Below are 20,544 nucleotides of genomic sequence, written 5' to 3'. Positions count from 1 at the left end.
CGCTCTGAAATGAATGTATGCGATGCACCCGTATCTATCAATATATAAGCAGGATAACCGCAAAGGAAACAGTTACCTGCAATGACATCATCTGGGGCATCCTGTGCTTGCTCTTCAGTCAAGGCAAACACCTGAGCTTGTTGTCTCTGAGGCTGACTCCCTGGCTGGCCACCTCTGGCTCGAGGCTGGGTCTGTGCTGGTGGCGGCTGAAATGAGTGAACAGATGAAGCTTGCCTCTCAGGCTGAGTCACGGAGGCAGACGATCCTGCAGCCTGAAATCTCGATGCACCACTCCTCTGAGGACAGACCTTGGCATAATGCCCCTGTTGTTTGCATACGTTACACCTGCCCACTACACCTTGACATTGTTCTGTGGCATGCTTACCTCCACAAGTACTGCAATATCCACTTGCCACCTCTAGACTCTGGCCAAAACCTCTCTGTCTTGGCCCGCTGGAGCTCGAAGAACTGCTCCATGCCCTCTTAAACTGTTTACCCTTTGCTTTCAACTGATCTTTGCGTCCGCTGATGCTACTACCACTTTCGAATCGAGGAGGAGGAACTTGGGATGGAGGTAGTGGCGGTCTCGGACTCGGAGCCACATACGGAACACTTCGTTGTCTCAGCAACCCTGCTTCTGCTCCTTTGGCACGATTCAATGCATCCGAGAAATTATCGGTTCTCCCAGTATTGACCAACGTAAAGATATCTGGATTTAGGCCATTTATAAACTGATCCGCCATGGCCTCATCATTACCGGAAACGTGAGGTGCAAAACGAAGCAAAGAAGAAAATTTAGCAACGTACTCTTCGATATTCAGTTGCCCTTGCCTCAGGTTTGCAAATTCAGCGCCTTTATCTTTCCGGTAGGATACAGGGAAGAATCGCTGATAGAACTCAGTCTTGAACACTTTCCATGTAATCTCAGTGCCACGCTGTTCTAGTGCTCTTCTCATATTCACCCACCAATACTTAGCCACGTCTTGCAGTTGATGGCCAATGAGCTTCACTCTCTTCTCATCACTGTACCCTAGAGACTCGAACAACATCTCGATATCCTCCAACCAGCTTTCGCATTCAATTGCATTTTCTGTACCCTTTAAGGTCGGTGGTCGGAATGACTGGAATCGCTTTAATAGAGTCTCCATGGGCGTAGCAGTGACATCCATCGTATCTCCGGATGTGCTACCCTGCTCTGGCGCTGGTGGTCGTACTGGCACAACTGCTCTTCTAGGAGGCATGTATCTACTAATCCAACTGATTAGAATACAAGGTATACAACTATCTCAGCCCTCCTCTAATCAGTTACCTCTGATCTAGAATCGGTTCTGACTCAGTTTATTACATGCTGTAATCACATCAGATACAATACAACACATAATAGGGAAAGCAATAATCATGCTAGCACACAAAAGCAAGGAAGATGACTCGATCTACCCCGCTCATTCTACTCTATTTCAGTCTACAGAACCTAAGGCTCTGATACCACCTGTTGTGGGGACCCGGGTTCTAACTTTTTCTTTGGGATAAAATGGATCGTTAATATAAAAGTGGGTCAAATTTTTCTCTTTTTAATATTAAATCTAAGGTATATAAACAACATACATGCCTTATTTAAAATACAAACAGAAGGTACAATATGTCTTGTTCCAACTACTCTGAACAACGAGAAATAAAATACAGTACATGTCAAAGTACAGCTACTAGTTTTTCTGCTAAGCCCGAGATCACCACGCTATGTCCATCTCTCATCCTCTGCGTGACCCAGATCCTGCCCCACCTGTTGTTATGCACACATACAGACATAACAACAGCCGGAAAACCGGTGAGAACAAATCCCAGTATAAACATGTATACATGCATATAATCAATTAAACATGAAACATGTTATCATGAATGACATCATATGCACATGCAATGCAATGCGAATCAAACCATGTCTGGACTCGACTCGACTAGAACTCTAGGGATCCCGGGGTGAATAAGACGTCACTACCTACCCTCCAATCGGGGTAATGTACATCTCATTCCTAGACTTCGGTCTGAGCTGTATCAACGGCGGCAATAAGAGTAATGCCTACTCCTATGCTGAGATACACCGAAACGTCTAGATATTTGACAATGCCTGTCAAAGACTCTCCTATCTCAAATGCAATGAATATCAATATGTAAACAACGTATAATCATATTCATGGCTGAATATCATACTGATCATACATGCTTGAATACAATTCTGAAATCAAAGCATAACATGTTAAAAGATTGAATATAATGCTATACACAATTCATAAACATGTTACAAAATATTTAATAATACTCGTATGTGATTTTGGTTGGGAAACTCAAATAATATCTTATTTGAGTTACATCTCCCCAAACAAAACATGACTTATACCTTTCGTTGCTAAACCTTTAACGATGTCGAGGTCTCGATGTCGAAGTGACGTAGGATAAATCTGAAATGGTAATGTATAGGAGTAGCATATCAACATTCTACCCCAAGATAACTCTTACACAATTCAATAATCATTCTCGGTACAATTTAACGGCATAACGACGTGATTTCTCGATACCGATTAATCCAATTCTCAACAATCAATAACCTCAACTCATAATCATTTATAATTCATCACAATATCAATCTAGAACACTATACTACTGCCCCATCTATCATAACACATGCTGAAAAATCGTAATAATAGCATACGATGTCCGTTCTTCCATCCGATTGTGAATATCATCTCACCATATTCATAAGAACATATATCTACCATTATATTAAAGTTTCTCCAACATGAAATCTTCAAAACTTGTTGAAACATCAAAATACTTACATCCTTTTGTAGCTAATACGGAGAGGAGTTCAAAACCGCAATCGGATTTAAATTTGGATGCTAGAATCTTGCAAAATCTCAATATAAGATGAAGAAGTGTTGAAGCTATTCCCTTAGCAATTCTCTCGGTGACCTTAGCTGAAAATGGGAGAGAATGAGTCATACTAACACATATATATATCTTGCATGCAACTCCTACGTGTCTTCCTTAGAATTTGCCAAAATTCATTTGGCGCTCGGGCGGTGATATCTTACCGCTCGGGCGCGAGCTCGGCGCTCGGGCGGTAAGATTCGACCGCCCTGGGCGCGGAGGATTCTGCCCGCAAGTGCTGTTCTGGCGCTCGGGCGGTAATAAACTTCCGCCCGGGCGCCACACCTTCTGCCCGAACGTGATTTTGTTGAACAATGGCGCTCGGGCGGGCTTTTTCTACCGCTCGGGCGCCACTCATGCTGTTTCAAAATTGTACTCTTCACCTTCTTTGACTAATCTAATCTCGATTAACTACTAAAATCACAATTTCACCGATTTAACATTTCCGAGCTTTACAGTAAGACAATATTTCATTTATGAAAAAGACTGGTTTGATTTGATACGAGGCTTTATTGTTTCCAATTTAATTGTTAAACAATGCCGGATGTCACCGATGCTTCGGACTCGGGGCGTGACATTTAAGTGGTATCAGAGCCGCCAGGTTCATAATCCCGCTTGGATTTTGACAGACAAAATTTGACAAAGTCAAATTTTGGCAAAAGCCTAGTGCATCCCAATCTGAAACCAACCTTCATCTGTTCCCTAAAATTTTCGAACAGCTTCCAAAAATCTATCCCTTCAATTGTTCCGAAAATATTCAGCGTTAAAAATTTCCACGACAACTTTATTATTTGTGCCTTTCTATCTTTGATGAGAATCTGATATTTTACCTCCATTTATTCTAGGAAATGGATGCCCCCCCTACTCGTGCCCAGGCTGCCCTACGCATGCGTAAGCTCACTATAGACAATCAGAAGAGGGAAATTGCAACGTTGAAGGCGCAACTCACCAAGGAGAAATTGGAAAAGCAAGAGCTTACTGAGATCAGGATTATGCTGGAGTCGGACGTGCAGCGACTCACACATCACTTGGATGTGGCGGAGAGCCAAATGATGCAGAAACCGACTAATGCAACTCGTTTTGCGCGCTTGGTGGCACTCAACATGGATCTACTCGAGAGGATAGAGATAGAGAAGGATCACACTGCTCAGGCTCGTCAGCGTCAGGACCAGTTTATTGCAAAGCAAGAGCGCTACATCTCAAGGATCCACGCCACTATGGACGGACTGCAGGGTCAGAACAACTATTTACATCTTGTGGCAGAAAACATGGCAGAGGAGGAAGTGGTACCCATGGAAGTATTGTGGACGACAGCGACAGCGACAGCGGAGAGTTGTTCGACTAGATTAGCATTATATTAAAGTATCTGAATTGTAATAAATTGTAACTGAGAAAAATATTATGTGTACCAACTTATTTTGAGACTTTCTATCAACTTATATTATTGCATGTTAAAAAAAAAAAAAATATTTGATAAGTATCTTATCTATAAAATGTTTTTTTTATCTTTATAGGAACAACATGGACCTCCAAAAAGTTATAAATGAACTTCAGAGTCAACTTCGAGAAAAGGAGTCAGAAATTAAATCACTAAAAGAAAAAAATGATAAGCTCGAGAGAGATAACTACCAATTGGATGGAAACAATATATGTATAGGGGAAGACCTTCGGGAAGCCAGAGTTGAGGAAAAGAAATTACGCGATGATGTCAAACGATACGCTGCTTATCATCTAGAGTCGGAACGACAGCATGATATCACCAAACAAGAACTGAAGAAGGCGCAAGATAGGATTTTTACGCTCCAAATCCGAAGTGATGGCCTTCTCAGTATTCAACATCGTCTTGAGGAAAAGATTGGAGAACAAGAAATCGATGAGAAAGTAAGCCAATCAACAATACAAGAACTGCAAGCCCAAGTGAACAACCTTGATCACCACAACACGCAACTGCAGAATTACATCGAGAATCTACAAAATGAGATGGTCAACATGGAAGAACTCATGGAGCAATTGGAAGAAAATCCAATAGAAGAAGAAGAAATTAACGAGGCGGTAGGAGACGGCGAAGTAGTAGATGAATAGGGAGAAAGGAATTCTAGAATAAATTTTGATTGTATCTGGGATTATTTTAGTCGTTGGTTGTATGCAAAATCTTTTTCAATATTAATGAAATTATTTCTTTGATTAAATGTTATGGCAAACAAATTAATAAAAAAATACGTGTTTATAGGAAATGGCAGGCAGACCACCCCGAAACAACCGTAACGCTCGAGACGCCAACCAAAACAATAATCCACCACCACCGCCACCACCCAGAGTGAACCTTAGTCAAGAGGATATGATGGCAATAGCAACTATCGTCACGGAAACATTACTAGGATTTGTGAATCCACTGGCCAATGCCATCCAACCACCCCAAGAACCTCAACCTCGTGGGATCAAGTATCACTACGAATCTCTGAGGAGGAATCGAGTTCCAACTTTTGATGGGAACCCAGACCCTGATGTCAGTCACAACTGGCTCAAGAACGTGGAAACACAACTACATTTTCTAGAAATACCGGAAGAATTAAAAGTAGAAGTCGTAACCCCGTTTTTGGTAGATCGAGCTAGGAAATGGTGGGAAACTGTGTCACTACCTTTAGCTGAAGTAGAAGATATCACGTGGCCAATTTTCAAGAGGGAATTCCTGAAACAATATTATCCGGCCGAGTTTCGTCTACAAAAGTTGAATGAGTTTGAGAATTTCAGACAGTCACCAGATATGACGGTAATGGAGTACACGTCAAAATTCAACGATTTGGGAACTTACGTCCCGACAATCATGTCAGATGAGACGCTAAAATGCACCGTTTCAAGAAGGGACTCAACAGTCGAATTCAGTCGGCACTGGCAGTGTACAAACCAAGCAGCTTTGCAGACTTGATGGGCGTTGCAATGAGCGCAGAAACCGATATCAAGCGACGTGAAGAAGAAAACAAGAACAAGAGACCGATGAACAATCAATCCACACAGAATAATCTCAAGTTCAAGAAACCAAATTATTCAGGAGGGTCCTTCAAGGGAAGTTCTGGCAGTACTAGTAACACCGAAGGAAAATGGTGTGATACATGTCGACAAAAACATATTGGGGAATGTTATCGGAAGACAGGCGCTTGTTTCAAGTGCGGGAAGGTGGGCCATAGAATTAAAGACTGTCCAGACAACAAGGACAAAGGTTCGGGGCCCAACAAACAACATGAAAACAAGACAAATTCTCGGGTTTATGCCATAACCCAAGAGGAAGCCGATAATAGCAACGAAGTTGTGGCAGGTACCATCTTACTCAATAAAATGCCTGCATATGCTTTGTTTGATTGTGGTGCCACCCATTCGTTTGTGTCTAGAAGGTATGCTAAGAAGCTTAAACTTGAGCATGATATTCTTAGTGAACCGTTAAGAGTAGCAACACCGGCTAGTAAAATAATCGAAACTCACAAAGTATATCGAAACTGTAAAATTTGTATCGGCAAACAAATTTTTGAAGTAGAATTGATTCAACTCAATATGGTGGAGTTTGACATCATTCTTGGAATGGACTGGTTAGCTAAGAACCATGCCATAGTAGACTGTCAGAAGAAAGAAATTAGACTTCAAACTCCAGCAAAGAGGAAAGTTGTATATCAAGGGAAATCCAGAGAAAGAAAATCTCTGCTGCCTCGCAAGCCTGGAAGGCCATAAAGGGAGGAGAAGAGATTTATCTGTCAGTAATTAATGAAGCCAAAGAGGAAGAAGTCCCAAAATTGGAAGATATTCCAATTGTTCAAGAATTTCCAGAAGTTTTTCCCGAAGAATTACCAGGAGAGATACCCGATAGAGAAATAGAATTTGAAATCATCTTGGTCCCTGATGCCGTACCAATCTCTAAGGCACCATACCGAATGGCTCCAGCTGAATTGAAGGAGTTAAAGGAACAACTCCAAGAATTGCTGGACAAGAAGCAGATTCGTCCTAGTGCATCTCCGTGGGGAGCCCCAGTGCTTTTTGTAAAGAAAAAGGACGGAAGCATGAGGCTATGTATCGACTACCGAGAGCTAAACAAGATCACCATAAAGAATAAGTACCCACTCCCGAGAATAGATGATCTTTTCGATCAGCTAAAAGGAGCTAAAGTTTTCTCAAAACTTGATCTCAGATCAGGTTACCATCAGTTAAAAGTCAAAGCAGAAGATATCCCTAAGACTGCTTTTAGGACAAGGTATGGGCACTATGAATTCACGGTAATGCCGTTTGGTCTAACCAATGCTCCTGCAGCATTCATGGATCTTATGAACCGAGTATTCAAACCGTATCTCGATAAGTTCGTGGTAGTGTTCATAGATGACATCTTGGTGTACTCACCAAGTGAGGAAGAACATAGTGAGCATCTGCGTCTTACTTTGCAAACATTACGAGAGAAAGAACTCTATGCCAAATTCCAGAAGTGTGAATTCTGGCTGAAAAGTGTGGCGTTCCTAGGTCATATAATCTCAGAACAAGGGGTGTCAATAGACCCTAAGAAAGTGGAGGCAATTAAAGATTGGCCTCAACCTAAAACAGTGACAGAGATAAGAAGTTTTCTAGGATTAGCAGGCTATTATAGAAAATTTGTAGAAGGATTTTCGTCAATAGCTATCCCACTCACTAAACTTACTCAGAAAAATTCGAAATTCATTTGGAATGAAGCTTGTGAAAAGAGTTTTGAAACCCTGAAGACAAAACTCTCATCTACACCAGTACTGATTCTTCCCGAGGATGGTAAGAATTTTACCATATACAATGATGCTTCAAAGGGAGGGTTAGGGTGTGTGCTTATGCAAGAGGGTCAGGTAATTGCGTATGCCTCACGACAATTGAAGCCGTATGAGCAGAATTACCCCACTCATGATTTGGAGCTAGCCGCAGTAGTATTCGCGCTTAAAATCTGGAGGCACTATCTCTATGGAGTAAAATGCGAAGTTTTTACTGATCACCAGAGCCTTAAGTACATTTTCACTCAGAAGGAATTAAACATGAGGCAAAGAAGGTGGATGGAACTTCTCAAAGATTACGATTTGGTAATCAGCTATCATCCGGGAAAAGCAAATAAAGTGGCAGATGCATTGAGTCGGAGGAACCCCGGAAAAGTGAGCTTATCGTCATTATCAGTGCAACCAGGTCTCCAAGAGACCATCAAACTAAAACAAAGTCAAGACACCAATATCTTCAAGATAAAGGAACAAATTCAGGAAGGAAAGATTCCAGAATTTCAAATTGATAAAGATGGTATCCTTTGGATGAAAGGGCGATTATATGTGCCAAACATCGATGGAATTCGAGAAGAGGTGATGTCCGAGGCACATAAATCAAAATTTTCAGTACATCCAGGAAGCACCAAGATGTACAGGGATTTGAAAAATAACTACTGGTGGAATGGAATGAAGAAAGACGTAGCGGACTTTGTTGCAAAGTGTTTAGTCTGTCAACAAGTCAAGGCGGAACATCAGCGACCTGGAGGGCTTCTGCAGCCATTAGAAATACCCGAGTGGAAGTGGGATAATATCTCCATGGACTTTGTAGTCGGGTTACCAAAATCGAGGCAGGGTCATGACGGAATCTGGGTAATCATTGACAGATTAACCAAGTCTGCCCATTTCTTGCCAGTACAGATGAATTATAACTTGGATAAGTTAGCTACCCTGTATATGGATAATATAGTGAAACTGCATGGAGTACCGGCAAGTATATTGTCTGATAGAGATCCAAGATTCGTTTCAAGATTTTGGAAAAGTTTTCAAAAGGCCATGGGAACCAAAGTTACGCTCAGCACGGCCTATCATCCTCAGACCAATGGCCAAACTGAAAGGACAATTCAGACCCTTGAAGACATGTTGAGAGCATGTGCATTGGATTTTTCTGGAAATTGGAGCGAACAGTTACCTCTGATTGATTTGCCTATAACAACAGTTATCACAGTAGCATTGAGATGGCCAATATGAGGCCCTATATGGTCGGAAGTGTAGGTCGCCCTTACTCTGGGATGAAGTCGGACAAAAAGCTATCACCGGGCCAGAGCTCATTCAAATAACTGTCTATAAAGTAGCCATAATCAAAGAAAGACTCAAGGCAGCTCAGGACAGACAAAAGAGTTGGGCTGATTTGAAAAGAAGGCCTTTGGAACTAGAGATCGGAGAAAAAGCTTACGTCAAAGTCTCTCCCATGAAAGGAGTAGTTCGGTTCAGCAAATCCGGCAAGTTGAACCCAAGATATGTGGGACCGTTCGAAATACTGGGCAAGGTGGGAACTTTAGCTTATCGACTGGCTTTACCACCTGAGATGTCCAGAATACATAATGTTTTCCACATTTCACAACTACGAAAATATGTCCCGGACCCGAACCATGTACTTAAATTTACACCTCTAATGATCGAAGGTAATCTGAACGAGGAACTCAAATATGAAGAAGTCCCTATCCGAATAGTGGACACTAAAGACCAAGTGTTGAGACACCGGACCATCCCATATGTCAAAGTACAGTGGTCAAACCATACTGAAAGAGAGGCAACTTGGGAACTCGAAGAAAAGATGCGGTCGCAATACCCTCACCTATTTGAATGATCAAGTTAATGCAAGTTTCGAGGACGAAACTTTCAATAAGGAGGGAGGGATGTGAGAACCCGAAAATTTCGACCGAAGCAAATCAAGTAAGTAATATAAAAATTATTTAAAATGAGTTCAGTAATTTTTGTTTCAACTAAACAACTGGAATAATAACTTAAATTTCATCAAATTTAACTCGAGAAAGTAGATTCTAAGCTCGAGGATTAGCTCAACAGGAGGCCAAGCTGCAACTAACTGCATTCATCTAAGAGTTTTCACGAGAGGAGTAAAACCCCAGCTCAAGGACGCAAACTTCCAGCTCGAAGAAGCTCAACCAGGCTTGTCCTAACAAGAACACAAATGGAGCTAAAAGGTGAGCTAAAAGCTTTGGACAAATTAAAGATGCAAGAGATGGTTTTTGAGTAAACCAAAAAGGGAGCTAAGGGCTTGAGCTAAGGGAAGGACAAATTTATAATGTAAGGAATAACCATTGCAATCTTCAAGGAGGCTCTTGGGGAAGATCACATCATTATGAAGCACATTAAATCCCTTTCTTGTTGATCAAGGGGGCGACCAAGGGGGAGGTCAAGGGACACAAGTGGGTCTATAAGTACTAGACTACATGCATGCAAAAATCATACCAAAATCCAAGCAAAGAATTCGGCCATCATCTTTTCCCCTCACTCTCCAAATTTCGGCCTTCCCTCATCCTTCACAAGTCACGACCGAAATCAAGAAAAGGGGAGGAAGTCTTGTTCGTGCAGTCCGGAGTTGCGATACTGCGTCAAAGTGCTGCCCGATCAACGACAACAGTTGTTAAAATCACGACGAAGTGCTGCCGAAATTCCAAGAAGGAATTTCATATAACAATCCAAGTAAGTGGGCTTTTGTTAATTAGTTTCTTTCTAATTTGAAACTTGTATAACGTATGGTGCCATGCATATATATTCGAAAATTTCATGATATGCATGTCTATTATTTTCGAAAATTTGGATTATTATAATTTGAAATTTCGATCGATTATATGTTTCTTTTCGCACTTCGATGTTCTTGGTTCCGCTGTGTCAGTATGAAATTCTGAAATCTGAAACTCTGATAAAATCTGTCTGGAAAGTTTGAATTCTGTTTGCACTGTTACGACTCAAATTGAAATGGGACGAGAATTGTAGTTCTGTCTAGCCCCCATTGGTGGGTATAAAACCATGTTCTGTCTAGCCCCCATTGGTGGGTATAAAACCATGTTCTGGCCTGACCCCTTAGAGGACTAACATATTGGGGACAATTTGACCATGGAAATGAGATGAGTCACAGTGTTCTGTCTGTTCTGATATGTTCTGTTCCGAATTGAAATGATCTGTATTGCTTCTGTTTTGTTCTGAATCATTTGATAAGTTTTGTCTCTTATTCGATTCGTTTCCGTTGTGCCAAGTTAAGAATATTAGTTTTGAAAGTATGTTAAAGAAATGTTTTAAAGAATTAAGTTCTATATGTATCTTTGGAATCGATCGACCCCCACTTGCTGAGTGTTTCCCAAAACACTCACCCCTTACAAATTTCAGATAAGAATGAGGAGCAACTGAATGAGGAAGAGAAAGATGCTTTCTGGGGTTGGTGAATCAGAGATCAAGATCAGAATTCAACATTTTACTTTTCTTTCGTTTCCGCTATTAGAAACTCTGATGTATTTTATTCCTTTGTCATTGTAAGACAATATTTCATTTATGAAAAAACTGGTTTGATTTGATACGAGGCTTTATTGTTTCCAATTTAATTGTTAAACAATGCCGGATGTCACCGATGCTTCGGACTCGGGGCGTGACAAGTTGGATTGACATTTCTATTGACTTTATTTTGGGTTGCCTAGTACTAAGAAGGGGAGGGATTCTATTTTTGTTGTTGTGGATAGATTCTCTAAGATGGCACATTTTATAGCTTGTCATAAAACCGATGATGCTTCAAACATTGCGGATTTGTTCTATAGAGAAGTCGTTACAGTTGCATGGCATGCCTAGGACTATTGTTTCTGGTCGCGATGTTATATTCTTGAGTTACTTTTGGAAGACTTTATGGGCTATACTTGGCACAAAATTGTTGTTTTCTACTACTTGTCATCCTCAAACGAATGGACAAACTGAAGTTGTAAATAGAACTTTGGGAACACTTTTGCGTGCTATTCTTAAAAAAGAACTTAGATTGACATTTCTATGGACTTTATTTTGGAGTTGCCTAGGACTAAGAAGGGGTGGGATTCTATTTTTGTTGTTGTGGATAGATTCTCTAAGATAACACATTTTATAGCTTGTCATTAAACCGATGACGCTTCAAACATTGCGGATTTGTTCTTTAGAGAAGTCGTTACGTTGCATGGAATCCCTAGAACTATTGTTTCTGGTCGCGATGTTAAATTCTTGAGTTACTATTAGAATAATTTATGGGCTAAACTTGACACAAAAATTGTTGTTTTCTACTACTTCTCATCCTCAAACGGATGGACAAACTGAAGTTGTTAATAGAACTTTGGGAACACTTTTGCGTGCTATTCTTAAAAAGAACTTGGATTGACATTTCTATGGACTTATTTTGGGGTTTCCTAGGACTAAGAAGGGGAAGGATTCTATTTTTGTTGTTGTGGATAGATTCTCTAAGATGTCACATTTTATAGCTTGTCATTAAACCGATGATGCTTCGAACATTGCGGATTTGTTCTTTAGAGAAGTCGTTAGTTTGCGTGGCATGCCTAGGACTATTGTTTCTGGTCGCGATGTTAAATTCTTGAGTTACTTTTGGAAGACTTTATGGGCTAAACTTGGCACAAAATTATTGTTTTCTACTACTTGTCATCCTCAAACGGATGGACAAACTGAAGTTGTCAATAGAACTTTGGGAACACTTTTGCGTGCCATTCTTAAAAAGAACTTGGATTGACATTTCTATAGACTTTATTTTGGGGTTGCTTAGTACTAAGAAGGGGAGGGATTCTATTTTTGTTGTTGTGGGTAGATTCTCTAAAATGGCACATTTTATAGCTTGTCATAAAACCGATGTTGCTTCAAACATTGCGGATTTTTTCTTTAGAGAAGTCGTTAGGTTGCGTGACATAATTAGGACTATTGTTTCTGCTCGCGATGTTATATTCTTGAGTTACTTTTGGAAGACTTTATGGGCTATACTTGGCACAAAATTGTTGTTTTCTACTACTTGTCATCCTCAAACGGTTGGACAAACTGAAGTTGTCAATAGAACTTTGGGAACACTTTTGCGTGCCATTCTTAAAAAGAAGTTGGATTGACATTTCTATTGACTTTATTTTGGGGTTGCCTAGTACTAAGAAGGGGAGGGATTCTATTTTTGTTGTTGTGGATAGATTCTCTAAGATGGCACATTTTATAGCTTGTCATAAAACCGATGATGCTTCAAACATTGCGGATTTGTTCTTTAGAGAAGTCGTTACGTTGCATGGCATGCCTAGGACTATTGTTTCTTGTCGCGATGTTAAATTCTAGAGTTAATTTTGGAAGACTTTATGGGCTAAACTTGGCACAAAATTGTTGTTTTCTACTACTTATCATCCTCAAACGGAGGGAAAAACTGAAGTTGTCAATAGAACTTTGGGAACACTTTTGCGTGCTATTCTTAAAAAGAACTTGGATTGACTTTTCTATGGACTTTATTTTGGGGTTGCCTAGAACTAAGAAGGGGAGGGATTCTATTTTTGTTGTTGTGGATAGATTCTCTAAGATGGCACATTTTATAGCTTGCCATAAAATCGATGATTCTTCAAACATTGCGGATTTGTTCTTTAGAGAAGTCGTTAGGTTGCATGGCATTCCTAGGACTATTGTTTCTGATCGCGATGTTATATTCTTGAGTTACTTTTGGAAGACTTTATGGGCTATACTTAGCACAAAATTGTTGTTTTCTACTACTTGTCATCCTCAAACGGATGGACAAACTGAAGTTGTAAATAGAACTTTGGGAACACTTTTGCGTGCTATTCTTAAAAAGAACTTAGATTGACATTTCTATGGACTTTATTTTGGAGTTGCCTAGGACTAAGAAGGGGAGGGATTCTATTTTTGTTGTTGTGGATAGATTCTCTAAGGTGGCACATTTTATAGCTTGTCATAAAACCGATGATGCTTCAAACATTGCGGATTTGTTCTTTAGAGAAGTCGTTAGGTTGCGTGGCATGCCTAGGACTATTGTTTCTGATCGCGATGTTATATTATTGAGTTACTTTTGGAAGACTTTATGGGCTAAACTTGGCACAAAATTGTTGTTTTCTACTATTTGTCGTCCTCAAACGAATGGACAAACTGAAGTTGTCAATAGAACTTTGGGAACACTTTTGTGTGCTATTATTAAAAAGAACTTGGATTGACATTTCTATGGACTTTATTTTGGGGTTTCCTAGGACTAAGAAGGGGAAGGATTCTATTTTTGTTGTTGTGGATAGATTCTCTAAGATGGCACATTTTATAGCTTGTCATTAAACCGATGATGCTTCAAACATTGCGGATTTGTTCTTTAGAGAAGTTGTTAGTTTGCGTGGCATGCCTAGGACTATTGTTTCTGGTCGCGATGTTAAATTCTTGAGTTACTTTTGGAAGACTTTATGGGCTAAACTTGGCACAAAATTGTTGTTTTCTACTACTTGTCATCCTCAAACGGAGGGAAAACTGAAGTTGTCAATAGAACTTTGGGAACACTTTTGCGTGCTATTCTTAAAAAGAACTTGGATTGACATTTCTATGGACTTTATTTTGGGGTTGCCAAGAACTAAGAAGGGGAGGGATTCTATTTTTGTTGTTTTGGATTGATTCTCTAAGATGGCACATTTTATAGCTTGCCATAAAACCGATGATTCTTCAAACATTGCGGATTTGTTCTTTAGAGAAGTCGTTAGGTTGCGTGGCATGCCTAGGACTATTGTTTCTGATCGCGATGTTATATTCTTGAGTTACTTTTGGAAGACTTTATGGGCTATACTTGGCACAAAATTGTTGTTTTCTACTACTTATCATCCTCAAACGGATGGACAAACTGAAGTTGTCAATAGAACTTTGGGAACACTTTTGCGTGCTATTCTTAAAAAGAACTTAGATTGACATTTCTAAGGACTTTATTTTGGAGTTGCCTAGGACTAAGAAGGGGTGGGATTCTATTTTTGTTGTTGTGGATAGATTCTCTAAGATAACACATTTTATAGCTTGTCATTAAACCGATGACGCTTCAAACATTGCGGATTTGTTCTTTAGAGAAGTCGTTACGTTGCATGGAATCCCTAGAACTATTGTTTCTGGTCGCGATGTTAAATTCTTGAGTTACTATTAGAATAATTTATGGGCTAAACTTGGCACAAAAATTGTTGTTTTCTACTACTTTTCATCCTCAAACGGATGGACAAACTGAAGTTGTTAATAGAACTTTGGGAACACTTTTGCGTGCTATTCTTAAAAAGAACTTGGATTGACATTTCTATGGACTTTATTTTGGGGTTTCCTAGGACTAAGAAGGGGAAGGATTCTATTTTTGTTGTTGTGGATAGATTCTCTAAGATGTCACATTTTATAGCTTGTCATTAAAACCGATGATGCTTCAAACATTGCGGATTTGTTCTTTAGAGAAGTCGTTAGGTTTGCGTGGCATGCCTAGGACTATTGTTTCTCGTCGCGATGTTAAATTCTTGAGTTACTTTTGGAAGACTTTATGGGCTAAACTTGGCACAAAATTGTTGTTTTCTACTACTTGTCATCCTCAAACGGATGGACAAACTGAAGTTGTCAATAGAACTTTGGGAACACTTTTGCGTGCATTCTTAAAAAGAACTTGGATTGACATTTCTATGGACTTTATTTTGGGGTTGCTTAGTACTAAGAAGGGGAGGGATTCTATTTTTGGTTGTTGTGGGTAGATTCTCTAAGATGGCACATTTATAGCTTGTCATAAAACCGATGTTGCTTCAAACATTGCGGATTTGTTCTTTAGAGAAGTCGTTAGGTTGCGTGGACATATCCTAGGACTATTGTTTCTGCTCGCGATGTTATATTCTTGAGTTACTTTTGGAAGACTTTATGGGCTATAACTTGGCACAAAATTGTTGTTTTCTACTACTTGTCATCCTCAAACGGATGGACAAACTGAAGTTGTCAATAGAACTTTGGGAACACTTTTGCGTGCCATTCTTAAAAAGAACTTGGATTGACATTTCTATTGACTTTATTTTGGGGTTGCCTAGTACTAAGAAGGGGAGGGATTCTATTTTTGTTGTTGTGGATAGATTCTCTAAGATGGCACATTTTATAGCTTGTCATAAAACCGATGATGCTTCAAACATTGCGGATTTGTTCTTTAGAGAAGTCGTTACGTTGCATGGCATGCCTAGGACTATTGTTTCTGTCGCGATGTTAAATTCTTGAGTTACTTTTGGAAGACTTTATGGGCTAAACTTGGCACAAAATTGTTGTTTTCTACTACTTGTCATCCTCAAACGGATGGACAAACTGAAGTTGTCAATAGAACTTTGGGAACACTTTTGCGTGCTATTCTTAAAAAGAACTTGGATTGACATTTCTATGGACTTTATTTTGGGGTTGCCTAGAACTAAGAAGGGGAGGGATTCTATTTTTGTTGTTGTGGATAGATTCTCTAAGATGGCACATTTTATAGCTTGTCATAAATCGATGATGCTTCAAACATTGCGGATTTGTTCTTTAGAGAAGTCGTTAGGTTGCATGGCATTCCTAGGACTATTGTTTCTGATCGCGATGTTATATTCTTGAGTTACTTTTGGAAGACTTTATGGGCTATACTTAGCACAAAATTGTTGTTTTCTACTACTTGTCATCCTCAAACGGATGGACAAACTGAAGTTGTCAATAGAACTTTGGGAACACTTTTGCGTGCTATTCTTAAAAAGAACTTAGATTGACATTTCTATGGACTTTATTTTGGAGTTGCCTAGGACTAAGAAGGGGAGGGATTCTATTTTTGTTGTTGTGGATAGATTCTCTAAGATGGCACATTTTATAGCTTGTCATTAAACCGATGATGCTTCAAACATTGCGGATTTGTTCTTTAGAGAAGTCGTTACGTTGCATGGCATGCCTAGGACTATTGTTTCTGGTCGCGATGTTAAATTCTTGAGTTACTATTTGAATACTTTATGGTCTAAACTTGGCACAAAATTGTTGTTTTCTACTACTTTTCATCCTCAAACGGATGGACAAACTGAAGTTGTTAATAGAACTTTGGGAACACTTTTGCGTGCTATTCTTAAAAAGAACTTGGATTGACATTTCTATGGACTTTATTTTGGGGTTTCCTAGGACTAAGAAGGGGAAGGATTCTATTTTTGTTGTTGTGGATAGATTCTCTAAGAATGGCACATTTTATAGCTTGTCATTAAACCGATGATGCTTCAAACATTGCGGATTTGTTCTTTAGAGAAGTTGTTAGTTTGCGTGGCATGCCTAGGACTATTATTTCTGGTCGCGATGTTAAATTCTTGAGTTACTTTTGGAAGACTTTATGGCTAAACTTGGCACAAAATTGTTGTTTTCTACTACTTGTCATCCTCAAACGGATGGACAAACTGAAGTTGTCAATAGAACTTTGGGAACACTTTTGCGTGTCATTCTTAAAAAGAACTTGGATTGACATTTCTATTGACTTTATTTTGGGGTTTCCTAGTACTAAGAAGGGGAGGGATTCTATTTTTGTTGTTGTGGGTAGATTCTCTAAGATGGCACATTTTATAGCTTGTCATAAAACCGATGTTGCTTCAAACATTGCGGATTTTTTCTTTACAGAAGTCGTTAGTTTGCGTGGCATGCCTAGGACTATTGTTTCTGATCGCGATGTTATATTCTTGAGTTACTTTTGGAAGACTTTATGGGCTATACTTGGCACAAAATTGTTGTTTTCTACTACTTGTCATCCTCAAACGGATGGACAAACTGAAGTTGTCAATAGAACTTTGGGAAACGCTTTTGCGTGCTATTCTTAAAAAGAACTTAGATTGACATTTCTAAGGACTTTATTTTGGAGTTGCCTAGGACTAAGAAGGGGAGGGATTCTATTTTTGTTGTTGTGGATAGATTCTCTAAGATGGCACATTTTATAGCTTGTCATTAAACCGATGATGCTTTAAACATTGCGGATTTGTTCTTTAGAGAAGTCGTTACGTTGCATGGAATGCATAGAACTATTGTTTCTGGTCGCGATGTTAAATTCTTGAGTTACTATTAGAATAATTTATGGGCTAAACTTGACACAAAATTGTTGTTTTCTATTACTTCTCATCCTCAAATGGATGGACAAACTGAAGTTGTTAATAGAACTTTGGGAACACTTTTGCGTGCTATTCTTAAAAAGAACTTGGATTGACATTTCTATGGACTTTATTTATGGGTTTCCTAGGACTAAGAAGGGGAAGGATTCTATTTTTGTTGTTGTGGATAGATTCTCTAAGATGGCTCATTTTATAGCTTGTCATTAAACCGATGATGCTTCAAACATTGCGGATTTGTTCTTTAGAGAAGTCGTTAGTTTGCGTGGCATGCCTAGGACTATTGTTTCTGGTCACGATGTTAAATTCTTGAGTTACTTTTGGAAGACTTTATGGGCTAAACTTGGCACAAAATTGTTGTTTTCTACTACTTGTCATCCTCAAACGGATGGACAAACTGAAGTTGTAAATAGAACTTTGGGAACACTTTTGCGTGCTATTCTTAAAAAGAACTTAGATTGACATTTCTATGGACTTTATTTTGGAGTTGCCTAGGACTAAGAAGGGGATGGGATTCTATTTTTGTTGTTGTGGATAGATTCTCTAAGATGGCACATTTTATAGCTTGTCATAAAACCGATGATGCTTCAAACATTGCGGATTTGTTCTTTAGAGAAGTCATTAGGTTGCGTGGCATGCCTAGGACTATTGTTTCTGATCGCGATGTTATATTATTGAGTTACTTTTGGAAGACTTTATGGGCTAAACTTGGCACAAAATTGTTGTTTTCTACTATTTGTCGTCCTCAAACGAATGGACAAACTGAAGTTGTCAATAGAACTTTGGGAACACTTTTGTGTGCTATTATTAAAAAGAACTTGGATTGTCATTTCTATGGACTTTATTTTGGGGTTTCCTAGGACTAAGAAGGGGAAGGATTCTATTTTTGTTGTTGTGGATAGATTCTCTAAGATGGCACATTTTATAGCTTGTCATTAAACCGATGATGCTTCAAACATTGCGGATTTGTTCTTTAGAGAAGTTGTTAGTTTGCGTGGCATGCCTAGGACTATTGTTTCTGGTCGCGATGTTAAATTCTTGAGTTACTTTTGGAAGACTTTATGGGCTAAACTTGGCACAAAATTCTTGTTTTCTACTATTTGTCATCCTCAAACGGAGGGAAAACTGAAGTTGTCAATAGAACTTTGGGAACACTTTTGCGTGCTATTCTTAAAAAGAACTTGGATTGACATTTCTATGGACTTTATTTTGGGGTTTCCTAGAACTAAGAAGGGGAGGGATTCTATTTTTGTTGTTGTGGATAGATTCTCTAAGATGGCACATTTTATAGCTTGCCATAAAACCGATGATTCTTCAAACATTGCGGATTTGTTCTTTAGAGAAGTCGTTAGGTTGCGTGGCATGCCTAGGACTATTGTTTCTGATCGCGATGTTATATTCTTGAGTTACTTTTGGAAGACTTTATGGGCTATACTTGGCACAAAATTGTTGTTTTCTACTACTTGTCATCCTCAAACGGATGGACAAACTGAAGTTGTCAATAGAACTTTGGGAACACTTTTGCGTGCTATTCTTAAAAAGAACTTAGATTGACATTTCTAAGGACTTTATTTTTGAGTTGCCTAGGACTAAGAAGGGGAGGGATTCTATTTTTGTTGTTGTGGATAGATTGAAAGGGATCGAATAAGGTGACCGAAAAACACAACGGAAGCTACAAAATTTTCGAAAATCACATTTTCTTGCAATGGAAATTTTCGGCCACCATGTGTACTAGTGTAGCATATACAAGAATCTCAACTTTCAAGCATAGGGTGTTGAGAAAATTACCTATCAATCTCAAAGATTGATTGTGGCTCCAACTAAGGTGTAAACACCTTAGCTCTTGAAGGTAGACAATCTACAAGCTTCACCTTTCTTTTGGACTCCTTTCTTCCAATCAAGCCCACCACTAACTAGCTAGAACCCTTCTTATTTTGCACTAGAAAAATAAGAAGATTATTCAAAGAGAAGTGATTTCTTTCCTCAACAATTGAAGAAGATAATTGAGAGAAAAACTTGGAGAAAAATGTGAATAGTAACTCGGCCACTATTCATGCTAGGAGAGAAGGAGAGACATTTTTTTGGTTGTGGGAAAAGTTGTTCCAAAAAGTTGCATGCCATGCCTTGAAAACACAAAAAGTAGTCTCCCAACCTTGCACCTCCCATGCATGCATATTATATGGTTTTTAATCAAATTAAAACCTTGGACTAAATTTTAATTATCTCAAACATATTTGAGACTAATTAAACATTACTTGAATTTACCCAAGTCCCACTAGTTAAATAATTATTTTAATTGAGCTCTTCAAGACTCAATATAATTTAATTAATTCAACACTTGAATTAATTTAATTATTTGGACTCTACTAGGCCCACTAGTGTTTAATTAATTCAACACTTGAATTAATTTAATTTAGTCCATAATAATGTTTATGAAAATCACAATTTTCAATTACATTATTCACTTGGCCAATTTTAATTTAGGAACACTTCCTTAAATTAAAATTTACATTTCTCTCATAGAAGTCATACTTCTATTTTTCTTTACACTTATAAACTCATTTATAAGTCGTTCAACACATTGAACTAATTTCTCCTTTATAAAAGTCATACTTCTAATTTTCCTCACGCTTATAAACTCCTTTATAAGCCGTTCAACACATTGAACTATTTTTACTTCTCAACGGGATCTAGAAAGCTAGTACTTGTGTGGCCCTCAATGGTTCATTGAT

The 20,544-nt window shown here is 38.9% G+C and overlaps 1 protein-coding gene across 1 annotated transcript in view; it reads left to right on the top strand.

Annotated features, from left to right (window-relative positions):
- The window catches only part of LOC140840714 (uncharacterized), a 52,067-nt gene extending 47,060 nt beyond the window's left edge, over nucleotides 1-5,007 (top strand). The window contains 2 exon segments of the mRNA XM_073207887.1: nucleotides 3,771-4,228; nucleotides 4,440-5,007. Coding sequence (XP_073063988.1) covers nucleotides 3,771-4,228; nucleotides 4,440-5,007 — 1,026 coding nt within the window.
- The last annotated feature ends 15,537 nt before the right edge of the window (nucleotides 5,008-20,544 follow it).

Source organism: Primulina eburnea, chromosome 9 (assembly GCF_022965805.1).
Source record: "Primulina eburnea isolate SZY01 chromosome 9, ASM2296580v1, whole genome shotgun sequence".
NCBI lineage: Eukaryota > Viridiplantae > Streptophyta > Magnoliopsida > Lamiales > Gesneriaceae > Primulina > Primulina eburnea.
Note: the sequence above shows the minus strand (reverse complement) of the source record. Positions and strands in the feature narration are given on the sequence as shown.